At 32.1% G+C, this 23,613-nt stretch overlaps 1 protein-coding gene across 1 annotated transcript in view; it reads right to left on the reverse strand.

The window, feature by feature from the left end:
• The window catches only part of LOC127177726 (cytoplasmic dynein 2 heavy chain 1), a 113,426-nt gene that overhangs the window by 31,084 nt on the left and 58,729 nt on the right, over positions 1-23,613 (reverse strand). The window contains 19 exon segments of the mRNA XM_051130139.1: positions 7,420-7,492; positions 7,574-7,705; positions 9,309-9,386; positions 9,474-9,524; positions 9,701-9,766; positions 11,782-11,871; positions 11,945-12,088; positions 12,184-12,318; positions 12,395-12,514; positions 12,595-12,758; positions 14,938-15,061; positions 16,779-16,877; positions 17,627-17,736; positions 19,214-19,355; positions 19,599-19,725; positions 21,376-21,462; positions 21,551-21,672; positions 21,780-21,903; positions 22,216-22,376. Of these exon segments, the coding sequence (XP_050986096.1) occupies positions 7,420-7,492; positions 7,574-7,705; positions 9,309-9,386; positions 9,474-9,524; positions 9,701-9,766; positions 11,782-11,871; positions 11,945-12,088; positions 12,184-12,318; positions 12,395-12,514; positions 12,595-12,758; positions 14,938-15,061; positions 16,779-16,877; positions 17,627-17,736; positions 19,214-19,355; positions 19,599-19,725; positions 21,376-21,462; positions 21,551-21,672; positions 21,780-21,903; positions 22,216-22,376 (2,149 nt within the window).

Below are 23,613 nucleotides of genomic sequence, written 5' to 3' on the forward strand. Positions count from 1 at the left end.
AAAAAAAAAAAGTGCGAGTAAAGACAAAAACAGACGAGAGGGACAGAAGGACCCCTGTGTGAAGGCTAATTGACACCGTAAGGTGTTTTGTGCACTGAACAACGTCCTGTAAGAGTGTGTGTCTGAGCCTCGGGGGAGATGGACTCACTTTGTGTGTGTGTGCGTGTGCGTGTGTGTGTGTGTGTGTGTGTGTGTGGTCTCAGACCCGGACATGTCAAGCCTCTGCCGGCTCTTCAGGAGAAAACTGTGTGTCTGTGTTGTTCACGGGAGAATCTACAGTTCTGATTATCTCCACGGAAGCGCAACGGCGGCCGCTGGAAAACCATCAGGAGATCTGCCAGCCTCCATCAGACACACACACACACACACACACATAACCTGCATTCCCATCAAACACTGACATCCAGCCAAGTAGAACTACTAGAAACTCATGCTAACTTATTCTACAATCCAGAGCCAGTTCTTAAAGAAACAGACACTCAAAATTATATTCAGATTTTTGAATGTTTTTAAAAGAAGCAATAAAAGAAATAAAGCAGACTATCAAAACCACCAAAATCCCACAGACTTTCATTAAGGGGGTCAAAACTTTTGCACAATGAGACGTATGGTGTGTTGAAGCTGTCTGTTGCTATAGCAAAGCGCAACTCACTACTGAAGAAAAAGAAAAACGGCTAAAACCAGCCTAAGCTGAATGACTGTTTTGGCTGGTCTCCCAGGCTGGTTTTAAAGTGGTTTTGGCCACTTTTTAGCTGGTCAGGCTAGGAGACCTGCTTAAAACCAACTAAGCTTAAACCAGCTATTTTCACCTTAAACCAGCATAAGCTGTTTTTACTTAATAAACTGGTTTTAGCTACTTTTAACTGGATTAGCATAGAAAACATGTGAACAACAAGCTAGTAACTTGCTAATCATGTTAACAACATGCTAATAACATGTTAATCATGTTAGAAACATGCTAGTAACTTGCTAATCATGCTAGTAACTTGTTTATCATGTTAACAACAAAATGCTAGTAACATATTAATCGTGCTAGCAACATGTTAATCATGTTAACAATATGCTAATAACATGCTAATGTTAAAAACAGGCTAGTAACTTGTTAGTCATGCTAAAATCATGCTACTAACTTGCTAATCATGCTAACAACATGCTAATAACTTGCAAGTAACATGCTAATCATGTTAGAATCATGCTAACAAATTGCCTATCATGTTAACAACATGCTAGTAACAAGTTAATCATGCTAGAAACATGCTAACAACATGCTAGTAACATGCTAATCATGCTAGAATCATGCTAGTAACTTGCCAATCATGTTAACAACATGCTAGTAACATGCTAATCGTGCTAGAATCATGCTAGTAACTTGCTAATCATGTTAACGACATGCTAGTAACATGTTAATCATGCTAGAAACATGCTAACAACATGCTAGTAACATGCTAATCATGCTAGAATCATGCTAGTAACTTGCCAATCATGTTAACAACATGCTAGTAACATGTTAATCATGCTAGCAACTTGCTAATAACTTGCTAATCATGGTAGAGTCATGTTAACAACTTGCTAATCATGCTAACAACTGGTTAATCATGTTAACAACATGCTAATCATGCTAACAACTTGCTAATAACTTGCTAATCATGCTAGAGTCATGTTAACAACTTGCTAATCATGCTAACAACTGGTTAATCATGTTAACCACATGCTAATCATGCTAACAGCATGCTAATAACTTGTTAATCATGCTAGTAACATGCTAATCATGCTAAAATCATGCTAGTAATTGCCAATCATGTTAACAACATACTAAAACATGTTAATCATGCTAGCAACACGCTAGTAACTTGCTAATCATGTTAACAACATGTTAATCATGCTAATAACTTGTTAATCATGCATGCAACATGCTAGTAACATGCTAATCATGCTAGAATCATGCTAGTAACTTGCCAATCATTTTAGCAACATGCTAGTGACATTTTAATCATGCTAGCAACTTGCTAATAACTTGCTAATCATGCTATAGTCATGTTAACAACTTGCTAATCATGCTAACAACTGGTTAATCATGTTAACAACACGCTAATCATGTTAACAACTTGTTAATAACTTGCTAATCATGTTAACAACATGCTAATAACTTGTTAATCATGCTAGCAACATGCTAATCATGCTAGAATCATGCTAACATGTTAGTAAAGGGTTAATCATGCTGGAAACATGCTAGCAACATGCTAGTAACTTACTAATCATGTTAAAATCATGCTAGCATCATGCTAGTGACAAGCTAATTCATGTTAAATTGTGCTAGCAACATGCTAATTCAAGTTAAATCATGCTAGCAACATGGCTAAACCATGCTAAATCATGCTAGCAGCACAGCTAAACCATCTCAAATCACAGTAGCAACATACTGATTCATGCTAGAAACGTGTGTGTTCCCATTCTGTCCCAAACTTCAATTTCAACAATGAAATTCAAACTTTAAGCTTTTCAAAGTTATTTCAAACTTTCAGACAAGGCTTTCTCAAACCAACTTCAAAGTTCGTCTGCAAACTTTACTCATCTAGTTAGAAATTGAAATGAGTGTTTTTTCTATGTGAATATCTGTTCAAATGTAATCGACTGCTGTGATCAGAGCTGAATTTTCAGCATCATTACTCCAGTCTTCTGATTATTATCAATGTTAAATGCAACTTCATATTTTCATGGAAAGCATGATACATTTCATTTTCCAGGATTCTTTGATGAGCAGAAAGTTTAAATGAACAGCATTACTTGAAATAGAAAACTTTTGTAACATTATAAATGTCTTTACTGTCACTTCTGATCAATTGAATGCATCCTTACTGATGCATTAGTAGTGTATATTAACAGCAGAACACAAAACGTAAATTCTATTAACATCTTTATACAAACTGTAGTCATTTTGACTTGTAATTTCTATTTAGCTCTGAAAATTCCTTGCAAGAGAAATGGGGTGATTTACATCGAATGTGCACTGCATTTTCCAGTGAAAAGCATCGCATTTAAGCAGTCGAGGCAATGAGGTTTGGTCTGGCATCATTACCGCGGTCAACTACATCAAACCGTGACCGCAGACAGCCCGACTCTTGTCAGCACTCGGCGAGGAGATGAGCAGCGATCGCATAACAGTTAAAAATATATCGCAGGCTCTCTTTCCTCATTTCGTTCCTGTCCTCCTCCTCTCTTCCTCCACCAAAATCAATAGCGTTTGGAAAAATGAATTATAGCGTACACTGGAAACACTAATCACAGACTAACCGACGGTTCGCCCTTGGACTAAATGTCTCGCATACTAAACCACAGTCGCTGGCAAACAAGCCATTTTATTTGCTAATTAGGCAATTAATTTTACTGAATGTGGCTGCGGAAGCGCTGGTGATGGCAAGACTGCTGTATTATCAGTAATGAAGCCCTGTGTGTGTGTGTGTGAGAGAGAGAGAGAGAGAGAGGGAAAGGTAGAGAGAGTGTTGGAAATGAGGGCTGCTGTTCACACTGATGATTTGTGAGCTCAAAGCGCTGCTGTTTCCAGGACTCTAAGGTTACACATCACCCACCATGAACCCCAAACACAGCATTTATGCCAGCTGTCTGTGGGTTTGGGTAACATCGAACCGGCACTGAAAACAAACGGTCTACGATTTTCACCAGAAGCAATGTCAGAAATGTACACACCTGCCAAGGGTAAAAATTTCAGAAATATTTCCTGTCAGTCATGAATCTAAATTTGTACTATTTTGTGTATGCTTATATATTTTTATTTATTTTATTTTACATGTATTATTATTGTTCTTATTTACAGAAAATAAAAATTAAACAGTTAAACAGTTAACATGTTTTCTATAAATAACACATATTAGATTTTTTAACATAAAAATACATAAGCCATGTCATTTGTGATATGAAAAATATTTTAAACAAAAGAAATGACCACATCGTAATGAAAGTATATATGTATATATACGTATGTATATATATATATATATATATATATATATGTATATATAATTATTTTGCAGAAAATATAGAAAAAAAAAAAAAAAAAAAAAAAATATATATATATATATATATATAATTATTTTTACAGAAAATACTGAAAAATATTATATATATATATATATATATATATATATATATAATATTATATAATATATATTTTAATATATTAAAATATTTTTAATAAACAAATATATTTTTAATAAAATAAATATATGAAATTACAATTTTTATAAACACTAATAATAATACATTTAATTAAATGTGAACATTATAGAAAATTATTATTATAATATTTACAGTATGTTATATATTGATATTAAACTATAATATTATTTTTTATTTCTACCTCTAACCTTGTGTAACCTTGGACTAAGACTGGAGAAACACAGCGAGTGTAAAATCTGATCGATCAGCACAAACAGGTAATAGAGTGAGTCAGGGCTTTGGCTCAGGACTGATTCGATTTGATATTGAAATGTACAAATAGCCAAATTGATCAGAACAACCTCATCTTCTGTCTGAATCCAGAATCACTTGTGCTCTGCTGACGGCAGGGCTGCTGCCTGCTAACATGATCTAAACTCAAACTGTAAAGTTATTAGAGGAATAAATCTCTACAAGCATTACTCAGACAGCTTCAATGTTTAGCACACAAGCCTACGATTAAAAATCAGCTCCAGTGTTTGGGTCTCACAGCTGATGAATTGAAGGAGAAAAGCGGAGGTTTTTAAAAACACATTTCTGTCAAGAGTTCAATTGCTAGCCCGCCAATAAATTTCTACAAACGAGGCAAACTGCTGTTTGAGGATGTTAGATATAAAGTCCATGAATCGATAATTGTAATGGATACCCAAAAAAACACCATCAGCCCATCAAAATCCTCAAAACCAAGAGCTGAACAGAGACATCGGCAGCTCCCTCTGCTGGCCAAACCTCACACTGACCTTCAACAATGTTAAAAAATACTCTTCTCCTCTAGTACAAGCAGTAAGTTTGTGATAGTATCAGCCCAAAAGCGAACTATAGTGGACGGATATTATGTGAATTGGGACAAGGCCTACATCTCAAATTCACAAAGACACGTCTGGGATCCTGGCTGAAGCTCATTATCTCATCATAAAGACCCGAAACATGACACAAAGTGGTGAAGTGAGCAGCAGCAGGCGTACGGCGAGCCGCCAGCACTCGTCTCCATCACTGCTGAACTGTGACGCGTCTCACATCCGTAAGCGGCTGCTTGATGTGTCTGACGCTACAGTCCCACCTGAGCTCATCAGTGTAACTGCTGTAATTCACTGGAATCATTAGATATGCTAATAAACACACTCATGCCAATAAAAAACAAATGAACTGAAAAAAATATAGAGAAGATGAGGAGAGAAAGACAAACTCCATACAGATGAAACCAAGAAACCAAGAGAAACTGAAACATCATCAGCTCATATCTGTCCATCCACCAATTTATCATTAATTGATACATCCACCAATCAATCAATCCATCTATTCATCTATCTTTCTATCTATCTGTCCGTCTGTCCATCCTTCCATTCATTTGTCAATCCATCTATCAATCCGTCCATCCATCTATCAATCCATCTGTCTCTCCCTGCATCCATGCATCAATCGATCCATCCATCCGTTCATCCATCTCTTTATATCTATCTATCTGTCCGTCCGTTGATCTACTGATCCGTCTGTCCATATCTATTGATCCAATGGTCCATCCATCCATCTATTGATCCATCCATCCATCCGTCCCTGCTTCCATCCATTTGTCCATCCATCCATTTGTCCATCCATCTATCAATCCATCTGTCTCTCCCTCTCTTTCATCCATCTGTCAATCCATCCATCCATCTATCTACCTATCTGTCGGTCCATCCGTCCATCCACTCGTACACCCATCCATCCATCCATCAGTCCATCCACTCATCCGTCTGTCCATCCATCATCCATCCATCTTCCAATCCATCCATCCGTCCCTCCATCTATCTTTCTCTCTATCTGTCTGTGCGTCCATCCATCTGTTGATCCATCCATCAATCCTTCCATCAATCGTCCATCTATCTTTCTATCTACCTATCAGTCTGTCCATCCATTCATCTGTCTGTCCATCCATCTGTCCATCCGTCCGTCCATCCATTGATCCATCTATCTATCCATCCGTCCATCCATCCATTCGTTCATCCATCAATCCATCCATCCCTCCCTCCGCCCATCCATCAGTCTATCTATCTATAGATCTATCTGTCTGCCCGTCCATCCATCTATTGATCCATCTGTCCATCCATCCATTTATACATCCGTCCCTCCCTCTGTCCATCCACCTATCTTTCTTTTTATCTACCTATCTGTTTGTCCATTTATTCATCCATCCGTCCATCCATCTATTGATTCATCTGTCCATCCATCCATCCATCCATCCATCCGTCCATCCATCTATTGATTCATCTGTCCATCCATCCATCCATCCATCCATCCGTCCATCCATTCATCTGTCTGTCCATCCATCTATTGATCCATCCGTCCAACCATCCATCTACCTGTCCATCCATCTGTCCATCCGTCCGTCCATCCATTGATCCATCCATCTATCCATCCGTCCATCCATCCATCCGTCCCTCCCTCCATCCATCCATCAGTCTATCTATCTATAGATCTATCTGTCTGCCCGTCCATCCATCTATTGATCCATCTGTCCGGCCATCCATTTATCCATCCGTCCCTCCTTCTGTCCATCTACCTATCTGTTTGTCCATTTATTCATCCATCCGTCCATCCATCTATTGATTCATCCGTCCGTCCGTCCGTCCGTCCGTCCGTCCGTCCGTATTACAATCTATCTGTCTGTCCGTCCATCCATCTATTGATCCATTCGTCCATCCATCCGTCCAACCGTCCATCCATCCATCTATCAACAGTGTTATAAACTTTCGTGTGTGTTTGTGTGCTCTGGTTTCGTTGTATCAGGGCTTGTTTTGTGTGTGTGTGTGAGTGTGTTGCAGGTAAAAGAGATGAATGTTGTGTTTGCTCAGGTTTTAATTGTGTCTCATTCCAAGTGACCCCAGAGAGCATCAATCAGCACTAATTGTGTGTGTGTGGTTTCACACTTGACTGATTTGAAAGTTATAATAAGCTGATGACTAAACCTAAATCAATATCCCTGTATCGACCACACACACACACACGCAGAGAGAGAGCGCTGTGCATGAGGTATTTATAATATATCTGAAGGTTGAGTTCACTCTGTGAATCATAATTAAGCTCCAGAGAAAAGCTCCACACAAACTGATGACAAAGAGTGAGAGTCAGCTGTCAGATATATTATACATGCGTAACTCTGAGTTCTGTCTTTGTGTGTGTGTGTGTGGCGTCTCTCTCTGAACTTACCCAAAGCTTGAGATGCAAAAGTTGCCATCGCACTTTGTAAGCGATCCGGTCGTAAGGCCTGAACCACCAACACCTGAAAAAGAGACAAAAATAAAGTTAGAGTCAGTACTCTGTGAGTACTCTGATTGGTGCAGACTGTTGATTGACAGCTCACCTGCTGAAAGAGAGAGATCTTCTTGGCAATGGGAGGCGGGATTTCCTGGTCGCAGCAGGAACTGCGTGAGAATGTGAGCCACAGGTCTGAGTCGTTCAGACAGAGAGACTGATACAGGACTGGAAATGTGCTCTGAAGACAGATAAAGAAATAAACTAGTCAACATACTAAAAACAGAAAAACCAATGCTAATAGTCATTTATATTTACATTTATGTACTTGGTAGACGTTTTAATCCAAAGTGACTTACACTGCTTTCAAAGTACACATTTTATATTTTACAGTTTCTTGCTTTTTTCCACTTTATTTTTTTTTTTCTGGATTCGGTTTTTCTGTTATTTTAAAATAAATTTTTCCTAATTTTCAGTAAATAATTTTTCAAAAGTAAATTAAAGAAGATTCAGCTTTCAATTTAAAGTAAATTAATTTGTCATTTTAATATTTCTGGATTTTTTTCTGTTCATTATTTATTGATTATTTTTAATGGTTAAATTATTTTTTTGTAACCAAAAAGCATTTCTAATTAATTAAATCATGAAATGTATACACTTTAACAATAATTTATTAAAATTTCAACTAAAATTACATTTTTAGTTCCCTGCGATTATTTTTTCAGAAGGTCTGTGTTGTCTTTTTTCTTAATTTATGATTATAGTCATAATATTATAATATAAATTTATTAGCAAAAATGGTGATATTATCAAATGACGGCATGTAACAATTTAAAATTTAAAAACAATAATCCAAAGTGACTTACAATGCTTTCAAGGTACACATTTTATATTTTGTAATTTTATTTTTTCTGGATTCTGTTTTTATGTTTAAATTTTTCTGCATTCTTTTATAATGGTTAAAATTAAAAATTTTAATTTAAAAATTTAAAAATAAAAAAAAATAAAATAAATCAATAATTTTCATAGTAAATTAAAGAAAATTCAGCTTTCAATTTAAAGTAAATTCAATTCAGTTTTTGTTTTTATTTGAAAATTTCTGGATTTTTTTCTGTTTATTATTGTTATTATTTTTTTAATGGTTAAATTAAATTTCAGTAACCAAAAAGCATTTCTAATCAATTAAATCATGAAACATATACACTTCAACAACAATTTATCAAAAGTTCAACCAAAATTACATTTTTACTGCCCTGTGAAGGTCTGTGTTGTCTTAATTTATGATTATTGCAATAATATTATATTATAATTTATTATCTAAACATGGTGGTATTATTAAATGAAGGCATATAACAATTTAAAAAAAAAAAAACATTTAATTAATATTATTTTAAAAAAAAAAAACAATTTAATTAATATTTTAATGTAACCAAATGGAAATGTAACAACTCCTTTATTTATTTATTTTTTCAGTTCCAGTTCTGCACAACTAAAGTTTGCTGTTAAAATTAAATGACAATAAGATAAATTCAAATATAAATATATAAAAATATTAAAATATATAAAAACATTAATACAATACATTAAAATAATGTTTTATTAATTAATTACATTCTTCTGCACAATAGTAATATATTTATGTCACAATTTCTTCAAGTTAAACTGAACTTTTATTTTGGAAGATTGTCGTTAAGTCCTTTGAGTTTCCGTGTATATATAATATGATGATATATGTGCATATAATATATGATATTAACTGAATTTATTCATCAAATCCACATTTTTTTTATTCTGCGATTCCATTCGTGTTTACCACATTGTGGAAATCGTAAGGCCCTTCTTACCTTGAGCAAAGCCACGGCCATCAGCCTCTCCTGATCAATCCAAGATGGAAACTGTTCTCGCAGAGACTTCTGGGAGTCCTGAACAAAGACATAGAGAGAGTTCATACAATTGAAGAGTAGAAATGCATATTATTTCATAGAGTAAAGCCAAAAAAAGACTCCTACCGTCTTGCGAACCATGTCTCCAACGATGAGCCCCGTGAACACGTCCCATTCCTGCATAAGACACAAACAAACACGAGTGATTTGCTTTTATTGTGCTTTACTGGCAGGACTAATAACAGCACATTTGTCTTGTCAGAGCCGCTGCGGTAGCTGTAGACGACCCGAAATAGAAACGTCATCATTCATTCAGGATCGGTTATGAGAGTTTAGCGCTCACACACACTTACGTTCTCCTGGAAGAGTTCTGGGTTCATTCCCTTCACAAAGTGCAGCGCGAACATCAACTGATCCGCCTGTAAACGGACACGCAGATTTGTCATTTGAGATGAGAACAGCACCAGCACTAGCACTGGCACTGCAAAGATCATGGGTTCGATTTGGTTCGAATGCATGAACTAAGAAACCTTAAATGCAATGCAAATCGCTTTGGATACAAGCATCTGCCAAATGCATAAATGAATGAATATGACACGGTGCCAGTGCTGGAGGCTCATTCATGCTATTCCACTAAAGAAAAGCAGGTTATGTACTGGAAAAATTGGTCTTCTTAACACGTAAAACAACAGCTCAATCTGGCTAGACCGACCAAACTAGATCACTGTCGCTAGAATCAATGAAGCTCTCTCAGTGGACAAACATTTGTTTTGTTGTGCTGCATTGACTCTAACTTCAAACAAACTGACTTCATTTACAAATCATATGAATGAATTGACTGCCTTGCTTTTATTCATTACATATTTAGAAAAATTACATGTATATTTTAATAACTTCTTAGCGTTATATCAGAGCCAGCTCTCGGTGGCATAAATACATTGAATTAAATTACTTTGGATTTTAAAAAATGTTGTGACACTAAGACTAATCACTTTTACCATTGCTCTGCAAAATTTCACAGGCAGGACTGGGTGTGACAAAATATGATGAATGATACAGGGATAATGATGACAAAATTAACATCTAAAGCTATTCAGCCAGAAAGCAAACGAACCAACCCTTAAAAAGTGCTTCTAAACAGCCTTTTTTAATGGATAACTTTATAATATTAAAGTGTAGTGTTATACTGGCCAAGTAGTGTTATTTTAGTATTATCTACATAGTATGATAGTTCTTATTAATATTTTAAATTAGCTTTTATTTTTATATTTTAAGTTTCCATTTTAATTTGGGTTCTGTGCTTTTGTCATTTATTTTATTACATAACTATATTAATATATTTTATTTTAAATGTATTAAAACATTAACTGTATTTATAATTTTTTTATGTATTTACATTTTTTTCATATTTTGCTTTAATTTATTAATTTATTAAATAAAAAAAGTGACAAGTCATGTGAACAAATCATTATTCTTTTATTACATTACTATTTTACTATATTTAATTTGATTTAAAATGTATTAATTTAATTTATTAATTTATATATATTTTTTATTAAATGAAATGAAAAATAAAAAAATTAAAAATTGTATATTTTGTATTTTTTATTTATTAAAATAAAAAAATATATATATATATATATAATAGAATAAAATAAAATATTAAATGAAACAAAGTGCAATCTTGCCTCAAGTAAAGTGAACATATAATTATTCTTTTATTACATTACGATATTAGTACATTTTATTTTATTTTAAATTGTATTAATTTTATTGATTACTTTTATAAAAATGTATTTACATTTTTTAGTATTTGTTGTTTTTAATTAAATAAAAAATAAAATATCTTTTGATAATAAAATAAAATAAAATAAAATAAAATAAAATAAAGTGTGATTTTGCATCACATCATTATCATTAGGAATAAATCATTATTTTTATTACATAAAAATATCTTTAAATAATAGAATTAAACATAATAAAATAAGGTCTTGGGAACAAATCTTTCTTTTTTGTTACATTACTGTATTACTATATTTTATTATATTTAAAATGTATTAATTTTATAAAAATGTGTTTAGATTTTTAAATATTTTTTGATTTTTTAAATTTAATAAATAAAACAAAAAATAAAATATCTTTAAATAATAAAAAAAAGAAAAATGAAGTCTTGGGACCAATCATTATTAAAATCAATAATAAAATTAAATAATAAATATTAAAATAATAAAAAATGAAATGATAAACATCAAAAACAAAATAAAATAACGTGTGATTTTGCCTCAAGTCATATAAACAAATCATTCAATCAGAGCATGTTGCTGTGGGTGGGGTCATTGCTATGGGAACATAACAAAGGCTCTGATTGGTGCTGGGTCTTTTATGTGGGCGGGGTCATCTCTATGGCAAAATAGTTAGGGACTGTGTGTGTTACCTTGAAAAGTGAGCGGCAGATATACTCATACACCATGTTCTTCAGACGGCTCTCCAGCGTGGAGATCCTCACATCGGTGCTCTCGCTTTCCTGCATCACACACACAGTTAGCTTCACTAATTCACGATTTTGTCAGTATGTGATGAGTATGTGTCCACATCACCTGTTCGGTCTGCAGCGCTCTGTGGAAGAGTCGCAGGAACGAGGCCAGACTGAACCTGTACATGTTATTAATCTTGGACAGATCCGTGATCACAAAGTACATCTTGCTGGCCGTCTCGGCTAGCGGCAGGTAAGCGTCTCTTTCCTACAGACACACGGAGAGACTGGTGTTACGCTGGTGCCACCTGCTGTTTCATTCATCCCTAGTTTCTTCATAATCGAACTCTTTCCCAGCATCACCTGGTCGAGTGACGTCTGCAGGCGGTGCGATTCAGTCAGCGATAGGTGGATCAGAGCGCTGCTGGCTTTGGTCTGGTTCAGAGATTCGATCAGCTCTTTATTCTCCAGGATATTCCCTTGAGCGGTCGCTAAAGTCTACAAACACAAAACACACAGTTTGTTGTGTTTATGGAGAAAAACATCCAGCATTGAGGAATTGGTGCTTGAGTACCTCCAGCAATGACTCCTCCAGCTGAGCGAGCTGAATCTTCTTCTCCTCTTCTTGTTGCAGGAGCTTCGTTTTTTCACTCTCCAGCTCTGGTTTCTCCTGCTGGATGGTCAACGCTAGTAGCTAAACACACACATATGTGATAATGATGAGCTTTATGGAGTCAGAGCAGTTGGTTTGATAGGTGAGTGTGTTTTTGTTACCTGTCCTCGCAGTCCTGCTCTAGTGGTGGTGAAGTTCACCTCAGTGATGACTGACTTGGCGTCAGGTGGAATGAAGGGACTGGGGTTACGGGTTGCCAGAAACAGACGGAAATCCTCATTATAGTCGATGACTTTATCGCCGATCTGCACCACGTATCGCGGTCCTGCCACACACACGCACACACACGCACACACATAAAGAGAAAAACGAATCAGATTAAAATAAAATAAAGTAAAATAAAATAAAATCACAGCCAACCAGTACACTATTGTTCAAAAGTTCGGGGTCACGTAATGACATATGATTAAAAAAAAAATATATATATATATTACTTTCATTATGCAAGGATACATTAAACTGATCAAAAGTGACAGTAAAACATCCAAAACATTTAAATAAAATAAAATAAAATAAAATCAGAACACTAGTTTAAAAGTTTGGGGTCAGTACAACTTTAATTTTAATTTTTTTGAAGAAATTAACACTTTTATTCAGCAAGGATACATTAAATTGATCAAACGTTACAGTAAAGGCATCCAAAAGATTTCTATTTAAAAATAAAATAAAATAAAAATTATAGCCAACTGGAACACTATCGATCAAAAGCTTGGGGTCAGTATAATTTTTTTTTTTTAAAGAAATTAATACTTTTATTCAGGAAGGAAACATTAAATTGATCAAACGTTACAGTAAAGGCATCCAAAAGATTTCTATTTAAAAATAAAATAAAATAAAATAAAAATTATAGCCAACTGGAACACTATCAATCAAAAGCTTGAGGTCAGTATAATTTTTTTTTTTTTTAAGAAATTAACACTTTTATTCAGCAAGGAAACATTAAATTGATCGAAAGTGACAGCAAAGACATCCAAAAGATTTCTATTAAAATAAAACAAAAAATAAAATGAAATAAAATAAAATCAGAACACTAACACTTAAATGTTTGGGTGTCAGTATAATTTTTTTTTTATATTAAATTAATCAAAACTGACAATAAAGACATCCAAAAGATTTCTATTTAAAAATAAAATAAAATAAAATAAAATTCACAATCAACCAGAACACTATAAACGTTCAAAAGTTTGGGGTCAATATGATTTTTTTTTAAAGAAATTAATACTTTTATTCAGCAAGGATATATTAAATTGACAGTAAAGACATCCAAAGTATTTCTTTTTAAAAATTCAATTAAATTAAGTAATACTAAATAAAATAAAATTAAATCAAATTAAATAATAAAAGTCTGAGGTCAGGATAATTTTTTTTTTAAAGAAATTAATGCTTTTATTTAGTAAGAATACATTAAATTAATCAAAAGTGATGGTAAAGACATCCAAAAGATTTCTATTAAAATAAAATAAAATAAAATAAAAATATCTTAATTTGACAGTAGGATTGACTAAAAATTTGAGATATTAGAACAAAAAAAAAAAACAATTCAAATTGCTTTTGAATTGAATTGCAAATCATTTACCATGCTGGAAATAAAAGTAAAGTGCACTGCATTGTGGGATAGCATTACATGCAGAGTGTTCTGCAGTGTAAAAAAAAGAAAAGATAAAAATATATAAAACCCCCAAACTTCAGCTTCTAAACTGAGTTGAAGACAAACGAGCAGTATGAAAACAGCCTTAATGAATGCAGACCAAATAGGTGTGGAATCCCTGCTTGTATTAGACGAGGATTTGTGGGGTTGCCAGATTGGATGCTACAGAACACGACACTGTGTGTGTGTGTGTGTGTCGTCTCTTCTGTACGTCTGCAATGCAGCAGTCTGTACACACACTTTAATTTCCCTCTCTCTCTTTCTCTTCTCATCCAAGTGCTGAAAAGCTCTTGGTTTATCTGCCTCCCGCTGGTCCCCGATAGACTCAGCCGTATCTGCTCCACACACACACACACACACACACACAGCAGCATATGGAGGAGGCTTCAGAGATGCCCGCGGGTCTTATTTCATACACACAGCTGGGACAGGAGGATAAACACACCACAGACGCAGTGCGTGTGTGTGTGTGTGTGTGAGTGTGTGTTTCCTAAAGGAGCATCTAACTCTGCGTTCTAACCATGTGTGACACGACATGTTTCAAGCATTAATTAATTTTTCTGTTCTCACTAAAACGTTAAATCATAGTAAAAAGACTTTTAATCAGCAAGGATGGATTAAAAGTGACAGTAAAGACATTTATAATGTTACAAAAGATTTCTATTTCAAATAAATGCTGTTCTTTTACTGCATCTCAAACCAAAATCACTCATTTACTGTCAAATGTGTATTTTAATGTGCTAAATTCTCACTGTTATTATTGATTTTTATAATTTGATACATTTAGCGTACTCACCCTGTGCTATAAGATCTCGCCGCAGCAGTGGGTACAGGACGGGTTCAACGCCGTCCATCTCCTGAATGATCAGAGTCTTACCGAAGCGCACGGCTAACTCCAACACCGTCATGAAGTTAGCATCCTGAGACAGAGAACCAGATCAGTCAAATAGTCCAATAAACATGGACATGTGCGATTTTGGGGTTCTGACATAAAAAAAAAATAAACCAAAAATGAATAAATAAATAAAAAACTATAGAAAAATAAAATAAAATAACAAAAAACTAAAATAAAATAAAATCCTACAATGACAAACCAATCAGATGAAATCAAATAAACATGAAGTGTAATTTCAGGGGTTCTCACTTAAAATAAAATAAAATAAAACAAAACAAAACAAAACAAAATAAAAAAAAAAAATAAAATAAAATAAAATAAAATAAAATAAAATAAAATAAATACATTTTTTTTTAAACACAAATTAAAATCCTATGACAGAGAACCAATCAAATAAACATGGAGTGTGATTTTAGGGGTTCTCACACGACATGAAATAAAAAAAAATAAAATTAAATAAAATTAAATAAACCTAAATAAAAAACAAAACAAAATGATTTTTTTTAAAATAGAATAAAATAAAATAAATCCTGTGTAATTTCAAGGGTTCTCACATGACATGAAAAAAAAACAAAACAAAACAAAATAAAATAAATACATTTTTTTAAACACAAATTAAAATCCTATGACAGAGAACCAATCAGATAAAGCCAAATAAACATGGAGTGTGATTTTAGGGGTTCTCACATGACATGAAATAAAAAAATAAATTAAATAAAATTAAATAAAATTAAATAAACCTAAATAAAACAAAACAAAACGAATATTTTTTTTAAAATAAAATTAAATAAAATAAATCCAGTGTAATTTCAAGGGTTCTCACATGACATGAAAAACAAAACAAAACAAATAAAATAAAATAAAACAATGCCAAACCAATTAGATAAACTCAAACTCTAGGGGTTCTCACACGACATGAAATAATAAAATTAAATAAAATTAAATTAAATTAAATAAAACAAAACAAAACGAAATGATTTTTTTTTTTTTTAAGTAAAATAAAATAAATCCTGTGTAATTTCAGGGGTTCTCACATGACATGAAAAAGAAAAACAAAACAAATAAAAATAAAATAAAATAAAACAATGGCAAACCAATTAGATGAACTCAAATAAACATGCAGTGTGATTTTAGCGGTTCTCACATGATATGAAATAAATAAAAAATAATAAAATAAAATAAATAAAATAAAATGAATTAAAAAAAATACAATTAAACAAACATTAAAATCCTGAGACAGAGAACCAATCAGATGAAGCCAATTAAAATAAAATAAAATAAAAAAAAAAGAAAAGAAAAGAAAAGAAAAGAAAAGAAAAGAAAAGAAAAGAAAAGAAAAGAAAAGAAAAGAAGAGAAAAGAAAAATGTATTAGAATAAAATTAAAATCGGATTAGATTAAGCCAATTAAACATGAACATGCGATTACACGGGTTATAAAAAAAATGTAATTAAACAAAATTAAATTACATTAAATAAAATAAAAAAGTAAAGTAAAATAAAATAAAATAAAAATGTATTAGAATAAAATTTTAAATCCTGAGACAGACAGTCAATCAGATGAAATCAAATAAATAATTATTTTATATTATTAATCCAATTTTGTGTTTAAAAAAAAAAGTTTGGCAGTAGGATACTAAAATGAGTGAATGAAAATACTTGGAAATTGGATTGCGTGCACAGTGCATTATGGGATACAGTATTACAATTCTGACCTATGGACCAGGCACGTGTGTATTTTCACCTGTTGGTTTATGACCTCCAGGCGATGTGCTTTAAGATGAGTTCGCAACCACTCTGTCGCACGAGAGGAAGGATCGATCAAGAATGGACAAGAAGCACTCTAGAGAGGAGAAGAGAAGATTATGTATTAATTAATGATAAGTTCATGATAAATCATAACCAGTAACAATATACTTTCCATAAAACCAGATCAGGAACCTGTCAGAAACACATCTACATCATATTCATCCCAAACAATGAGAAACTGGAGGAAAAATGTGTTTAACCGTCATAAAAAATAATGTCAGAATTCATTAAATCTTAAAATAGACCTCATTTCTTTATGCAAAATATCATTTGTTATGTGCAGACGTGTTTCTGACAGCTTTCATCAGATTCTATTTCCTGCACGTGTTCTCTTAGCAACATCACAGTGGGTCGCCATAGAAACCAGACTCCTTAAGAACGCTAATTATAAACTTCTCACACACGTCAAAGGGTTCAGTCAGTTCAGATGAGATCATAGATCCCAAAAAAATAGCTATGATACACACAAAACAAGCGGAAGTGTTTCAGAAACAATGTCTTAGTTAATAAGACATTCACACCGACAGTTTTATTTGAAGCTCTGTTCACACACTGGGGTTTGGGTGGGTTAAAGCTCAGTTAGGACTAGTTATAGTATAGTATAGTATAGTATAGTATAGAATAGTACAGGAAGTGAACACTTCTAAGTAAACATCTATGTGTGTAATCTTACCCGTGACCTGATTTCATTAATCTGACGTGAGCATGAGGACAGACAGATGAATGAGTGAACGCTGGGCATTATGGGAACACCGATGAACAAGCGGTCCACGTGTTTGTTACCTGAAGGATGACCAGAGCGTTTTCCATCGAAAGGTCATCGGACGGCAACCCTTCGCTCTTCCAGATCAGCTGCTCGCTCTCGGAACACAGGAAGTGACGCAGATCGAACTCTGCCAATCAGAGAACACAATCTGTTAAAGTCTCGGCCAATCAGAAGAAGAGCTAGAAATGCTTTCAAAAAGTTTTCAAAGTCACATGCATTTGTTCCTGTTCACTGACAGTGATGTTATCGTCAGCTAAAACTAAAACAAAAATTGAAAACGCATTTTGTTATTGTTAACTAAAACAAAATTAAAACTATTCAAATGAAAATAATAAAAAAATAAAGATTACATAAAATGAAAATATTAAAAAATAAAATGTTTTTATTTTTAGATAATAATAATAAAATAATAAAAAATAATAAAAAATGAAAATTTAAATAATGAGATAGAGAACTAATCAGATGAAGTCAATAAAACATGGACATGTGCGATTTTCAGGGGTTCTCACATGACATGAAATAAAATAAAAAAATAATAAAATAAAACAAAATAAAATATATATATTTTAAATAATACAATTAAACAAAAATTAAAATCCTGAGACAAAGAACCAATCAGATGAAGCCAATTAAACATGGACAGGTGCCGTTTTAGGGGTTAAAATAAAATAAAATAAAATAAAATAAGATGAAGGCAATGAAACATGGGCATTTGCAATTTCAGGGGTTAAAATAAAATAAAATAATTAAAATCTGATCAGATAAAGCCAATTAAACATGGACATGTGCAATTACATTTTATTAAAATAAAATAAAATAAAATAAAATAAAACAAAACACAAAATGTATTAGAATAAAATTAAGTCAAATGAATATGGACAGGTGTTTTGTCAAATACATAAATAAATATACAAAATATAAAATAAATTATTTGATATTATTAGTCCAATTATGTGTTAAAATAATTGACCAATTTTAATTTTAGCTGATGATAACATCACTGTCAGTAAAAAAAAAAATAAAAATCTCAGTAATAAAAACTGAAAAAGATGAAATAAAATGAAAATATTAGAAATAAAATAAGTTTACGTTTTTGTAGTACTAAAATGACTAAAACTGAAATAAAATTAAAGCTAAATAAAAATAATAGAAATTACAAAAATCACACGAAAAATTACTAAAACATTAGAAAATATAAAATTAACAGCTAATTCAAAATACTGTAATAGAAATATATTTAAACGTATACATAATACATAATTGATAAATACTATAATATATATAATATCAAAATAACACAGTCCAATGATTGGTCAAATGGAAGTATGGAAGATTTCAGTGCTTGTTAAAGCTGTCGTGTGCCCTTTTCCGGATGTTCATCTAGTCTGCGGTGTGTCAGTTTAATGTTCAGAGTCACAGTAAGCCAGTAATTTGACTTAGTGAAGAGTGAAACTTTGATCTGTTTAATTGACCTGACATGTCAACTTCTGACCAATGATGTGAGTTTGGAGGCGGGACTCTCTGTTTGACTGACATGTGACAACACAAGTGTGTTTATTGTGTCAATGTTTCAACTCATGAATGTATGTGTGTGTGTGAGTTACTCTGTAGTCCTGAGCTGCTCATCCAGTGGTCGAGGCTGCTGCGCCGCTGGTCTTCAGGAGCGGCGGGCAGATACGTGATGAAAGCAGCAGATAGTTGAGCTCTCTTAGGAAGAGTGTCCAGCTCCTCACTTATCTCATCCACCTACACACACGTCTAATTAGAAACCACCCACATACACGACAGACACTCGTGCTCTTAAGTGATTCTTTGGCTGCATGTTTGTGACTTAAGATGTGAGAGCATCAGATTTAATTACAGCAGGAAGCAGATGGAGGGAGAGATACATATACAGACAACAGTAACCACACACTCTCTGTCTCACACGCACACGTGCATAAACTCACAAATACATATACAAACACAAAATCAGACACACTGAAGCACCTGTGCGGTCCAGCGTGTGTGTTCTCCGTCCAGCTGCTGCAGGAGTTTCTCGGCTGCACTGATGGTCTCTTGTGCTCTGCTCACCTCAGACTCCAGTTTAGCCGCTTCAGTCGTACGACACTGAAACCTGGACGAGACGCCGTACACACACACACACACACACACAAACACACAAAACCTAGTGAGAGCAGACTACCTAGACAACATGTAATGCATCTAGGGAACATTGTGAATATCATTCTGAAAGGCAGTAATATTATATTTATTTATATATATGTATATATATTACATTAACATTAAATTTACATTTAAAAAAAAAAAAAACACTAATTAAAATAAAACAATCATTAATGGAAATAAAATATTTATTTCAGCTAATTGGCAAGGTAAAATTTCTCATTTTCATTTGGTTTAAATAAAATAACTAAAGCGAAATAAACTAAAACAAAACTAAAATTTAATAAAACCTATACAGACATAATAAAAAATACAAAATATAATAATAAAAAAAATTATAATAATCACAAAAAAACACAATAAAGTGAAAACAGAATAAAAAAGTATAAAAATAAAAATCAAATTCACACTATTACAAAATCTATAATATCAGTAATAGTAAGATAACAATTGAATGCACTGCAGCAAATTCAGTGAAAATGAATTAATTCTATATGAAAGTTTCAATAAGTTATCTACTCAAAAAAAAACAAAGAAAAAAAAATTAAGTAAAACAAAGTAAAATAAAAGTAAATAAATTAAAACAATTACAATAATTAAAATAAAAACAATATAATTAAAACTATAAAAATGATCATGAACATTAAAATTATACTGATAAAAAAAAAATATATATATATAATTTAAAAAAATAACAATATTGACAAACTATATAATTAAAATGTTCTAAATAAAAACTAAATAAAACATTTAAATAAAAATAAATAAAAAATATAATTCAAAATAATTCAAAATATTGACAAAAACTATACAATTACAATGTTCAACCAAAACGGATGAATTCTATACTGAAAGTTTCAATAAAACTAGTCTTATTAAACAAAATAAAACTTTTAGATAAAATAAATATAAAAAAAAATAATTAAAAATAATTAAAATAACATTGACAAAAACTATATAATTACAATGTTCAACCAAAATGGATAAATTCTATACTGAAAGTTTCAATAAAACTGGTCTTATAAACTAAATAAAACATTTAAATAAAAGTAAATTAGAAATATAATTAAAAATAATTAAAATAATATTGACAAAAACTATATAATTACAATGTTCAACCAAAATGGATGAATTTTATACGGAAAGTTTCAATAAAACTAGTCTTATAAACTAAATAAAACATTTAAATAAAAATAAATAAAAAACTATAATTAAAAATTAATTCAAAAACAATACTGACAAACTATATCATTAAAATGTTCAACCAAAATAGATTAATTCTATACTGAAAGTTTCAATAAAACTAATCTTATTAAACTAAATAAAACATAAATAAAAATAAATCAGAAATAAAATGAAAAATAATTAAAAAATATTGACAAAAACTATATCATGAATTCTATACAGTTTCAATAAAACTAGTCTTATTAAATTAAATAAAAAATGTAAATAAAATAAATAAAATATTAGATTAAAAATAATAAAACAATCTATAATCTCAGTGATGTACTTAAAAGTGGACTATTTTGTGTGCATGAAATACTTTCATACTTTGTGTATATTGTGTTCTTAGTTCAAGGGAATCAGTTGTGAGTCTTACTTCTCCTTCAGCTCCAGAACTTTCTCTCCCACAGAGTTCAGCTCTTTTTCCAGCCTGTTCTTCCGGTTCTCCGTCTTCCGCAGGTTTCTGGACAAAACACAGAGACAATGTGTGAGACAGAATCTCACTGTAACAGTCCAGATGTAAACAGGGGTTTGCTGGTGTGTGTACTAACTCCATCAGTCCAGCGTGCTCCGTCTCCAGCGGCTGGATCTTCTCCAGCACGTGTGAGTACTGGACGTTGGCCTTCACCCATGCGGCCAGAGGAGCGGCGGCCGCACTCGCACGTTTGGCGTTCTGCAACACAACAATGTTACATGACCGTTCACAAAGCAGAAAACTGTCAGTTAAAGGTTAAAGATCAAACAAAAATGAAGATCAGATTGCTTGTGTGTGTGTCTGACCTTGGGGTCAAACGATGCCTTGTTTCTATGCAGCAGCTCCTCGACGCTCTGTCGTATTTCGTGAGTGATGCTGCGTGCGTCAAACGTGGCGATGTCTTCCCTCACTCCTCGCTTGGCTAAGAAACTGCCGTTTATAAACACTCCATTAGCTCTTCAATTATTCACCTAATTTAATGTTTTTAACCGAAAGCAAATGACCTAACGTCTCCGCACGCCTATTTGCAATGAAAATGCGCTAAATTAAAAGCATTAATTAGTCCAGAATGAGATTGGATTCATTTAGCCTGAAGAGTGTGAAGGTGTAATAAGCGGTATGACAGTTTTATTTCCCGGGAAGAGATAAACACCATAAATAAAGGCAGAATTCATTCGGTTACGGCCGTTAAAGGCTAATATAAAGCACGAATGATGACAGAGCGGCTCCCGTCTCTCTCACCTCTTCATGCTGACCCAGGACGTGTCAAATATTCCCATGAGCCTCAGCACCCCCTCCAGGATGTCTCTGATGACGTCGGGCGGCATGCGTAGCGAGCGGATCTCAGAAAGCGACTCCGGTTTAATGTTTCCCACCGCCTGCTTTGCCTCGTCCACCAAGGGCTGAGAACACATAAACACAACACACAAACATGTTTTATGTGACTTTTGGAGCTTTTAAAGAACATTAGACAAACAATTGTGTGCTTATACGATCAGGACTGCTGTTATAGAACAATAAAACACAGATTAAATTAAAACCTGTTAATTAAAAAAAACATGAACTGAAACTAAAACACTCTCTCATCACTTTAACACTAAAATTAAATTAGACTACAAATTCATTTTAGTTTTAGATAAATAGTACATTGTAAGAGATTCAAATTGTATAACCTTTAAATATCAAAATCCCACAAGTGAGGACTAAACAGCCCCAATATAGGGTTTAATATTGTTAAAGATTTGTTTAAATCACATCAATGTATTAACTTTTAAACACTAAAGCTAAAACAAAAGCTAAATATAAATAAACATAAATAATATAATATATGATATAAAAAATTAACAGTGATTCTGTCAACACTAACGAAAACATAAAAAAAATTAAAACATTTAAAATAAATACAAACTGAAAAAATATATAATAAAATAAAAAAATAAATATAATAATAATAATAATAATAATAAAATGTAAAAAAAACAAACAAAAAAAAAACGGATAAGCACAGTCTTATGCAATCAGATAAAAAATATATAATTTTTTTTATTTATAAATGTATTATCAATATTATTATCATGAAATATCACTACAATATTTTAGAAATGTCATATTATTAAATATTTAATATATATATAATATTACTTCAAATATTTTCAATATATTATATTTGTAAATATTATTTTAAATACATATGAAATATTAAACTGTTCAAAATTTAAACAAAAAATGCTGATGAGGTTATTTTATCATTATTGATATGCTATTATAGTTTTTGTTAATATTTTGAATTAGATTTTTTCTTACATTTTAGTAAAGGTGTTGTGTGTTTTTATTAGTTTTTAAATATATCCATATTTTTTTATTAATTTTTATTTATAAGTTTCAGTTTCTTTAGTTCTAGTTAATTTAGTTAAAGTTTTAGTAATTTCATTGTGTGTTTCTGACATTTATATAATTTTTTTATTATATAATTTTTATTATTTTTTATATATTAACACATTGTTTTTAAGAAATTCATTATTTGCTTGTCTTTATTTTTTATTTATTGTAAAACAGTTCTATTTAGCTTTCATTTAAATTCAGTTTTAGTTTTTGTACAGTTGTGTGTTTTTGATATTTTTATTAGTTTTTAATATATCC

This window comes from Labeo rohita, chromosome 15 (assembly GCF_022985175.1).
Source record: "Labeo rohita strain BAU-BD-2019 chromosome 15, IGBB_LRoh.1.0, whole genome shotgun sequence".
NCBI classification, from domain to species: domain Eukaryota; kingdom Metazoa; phylum Chordata; class Actinopteri; order Cypriniformes; family Cyprinidae; genus Labeo; species Labeo rohita.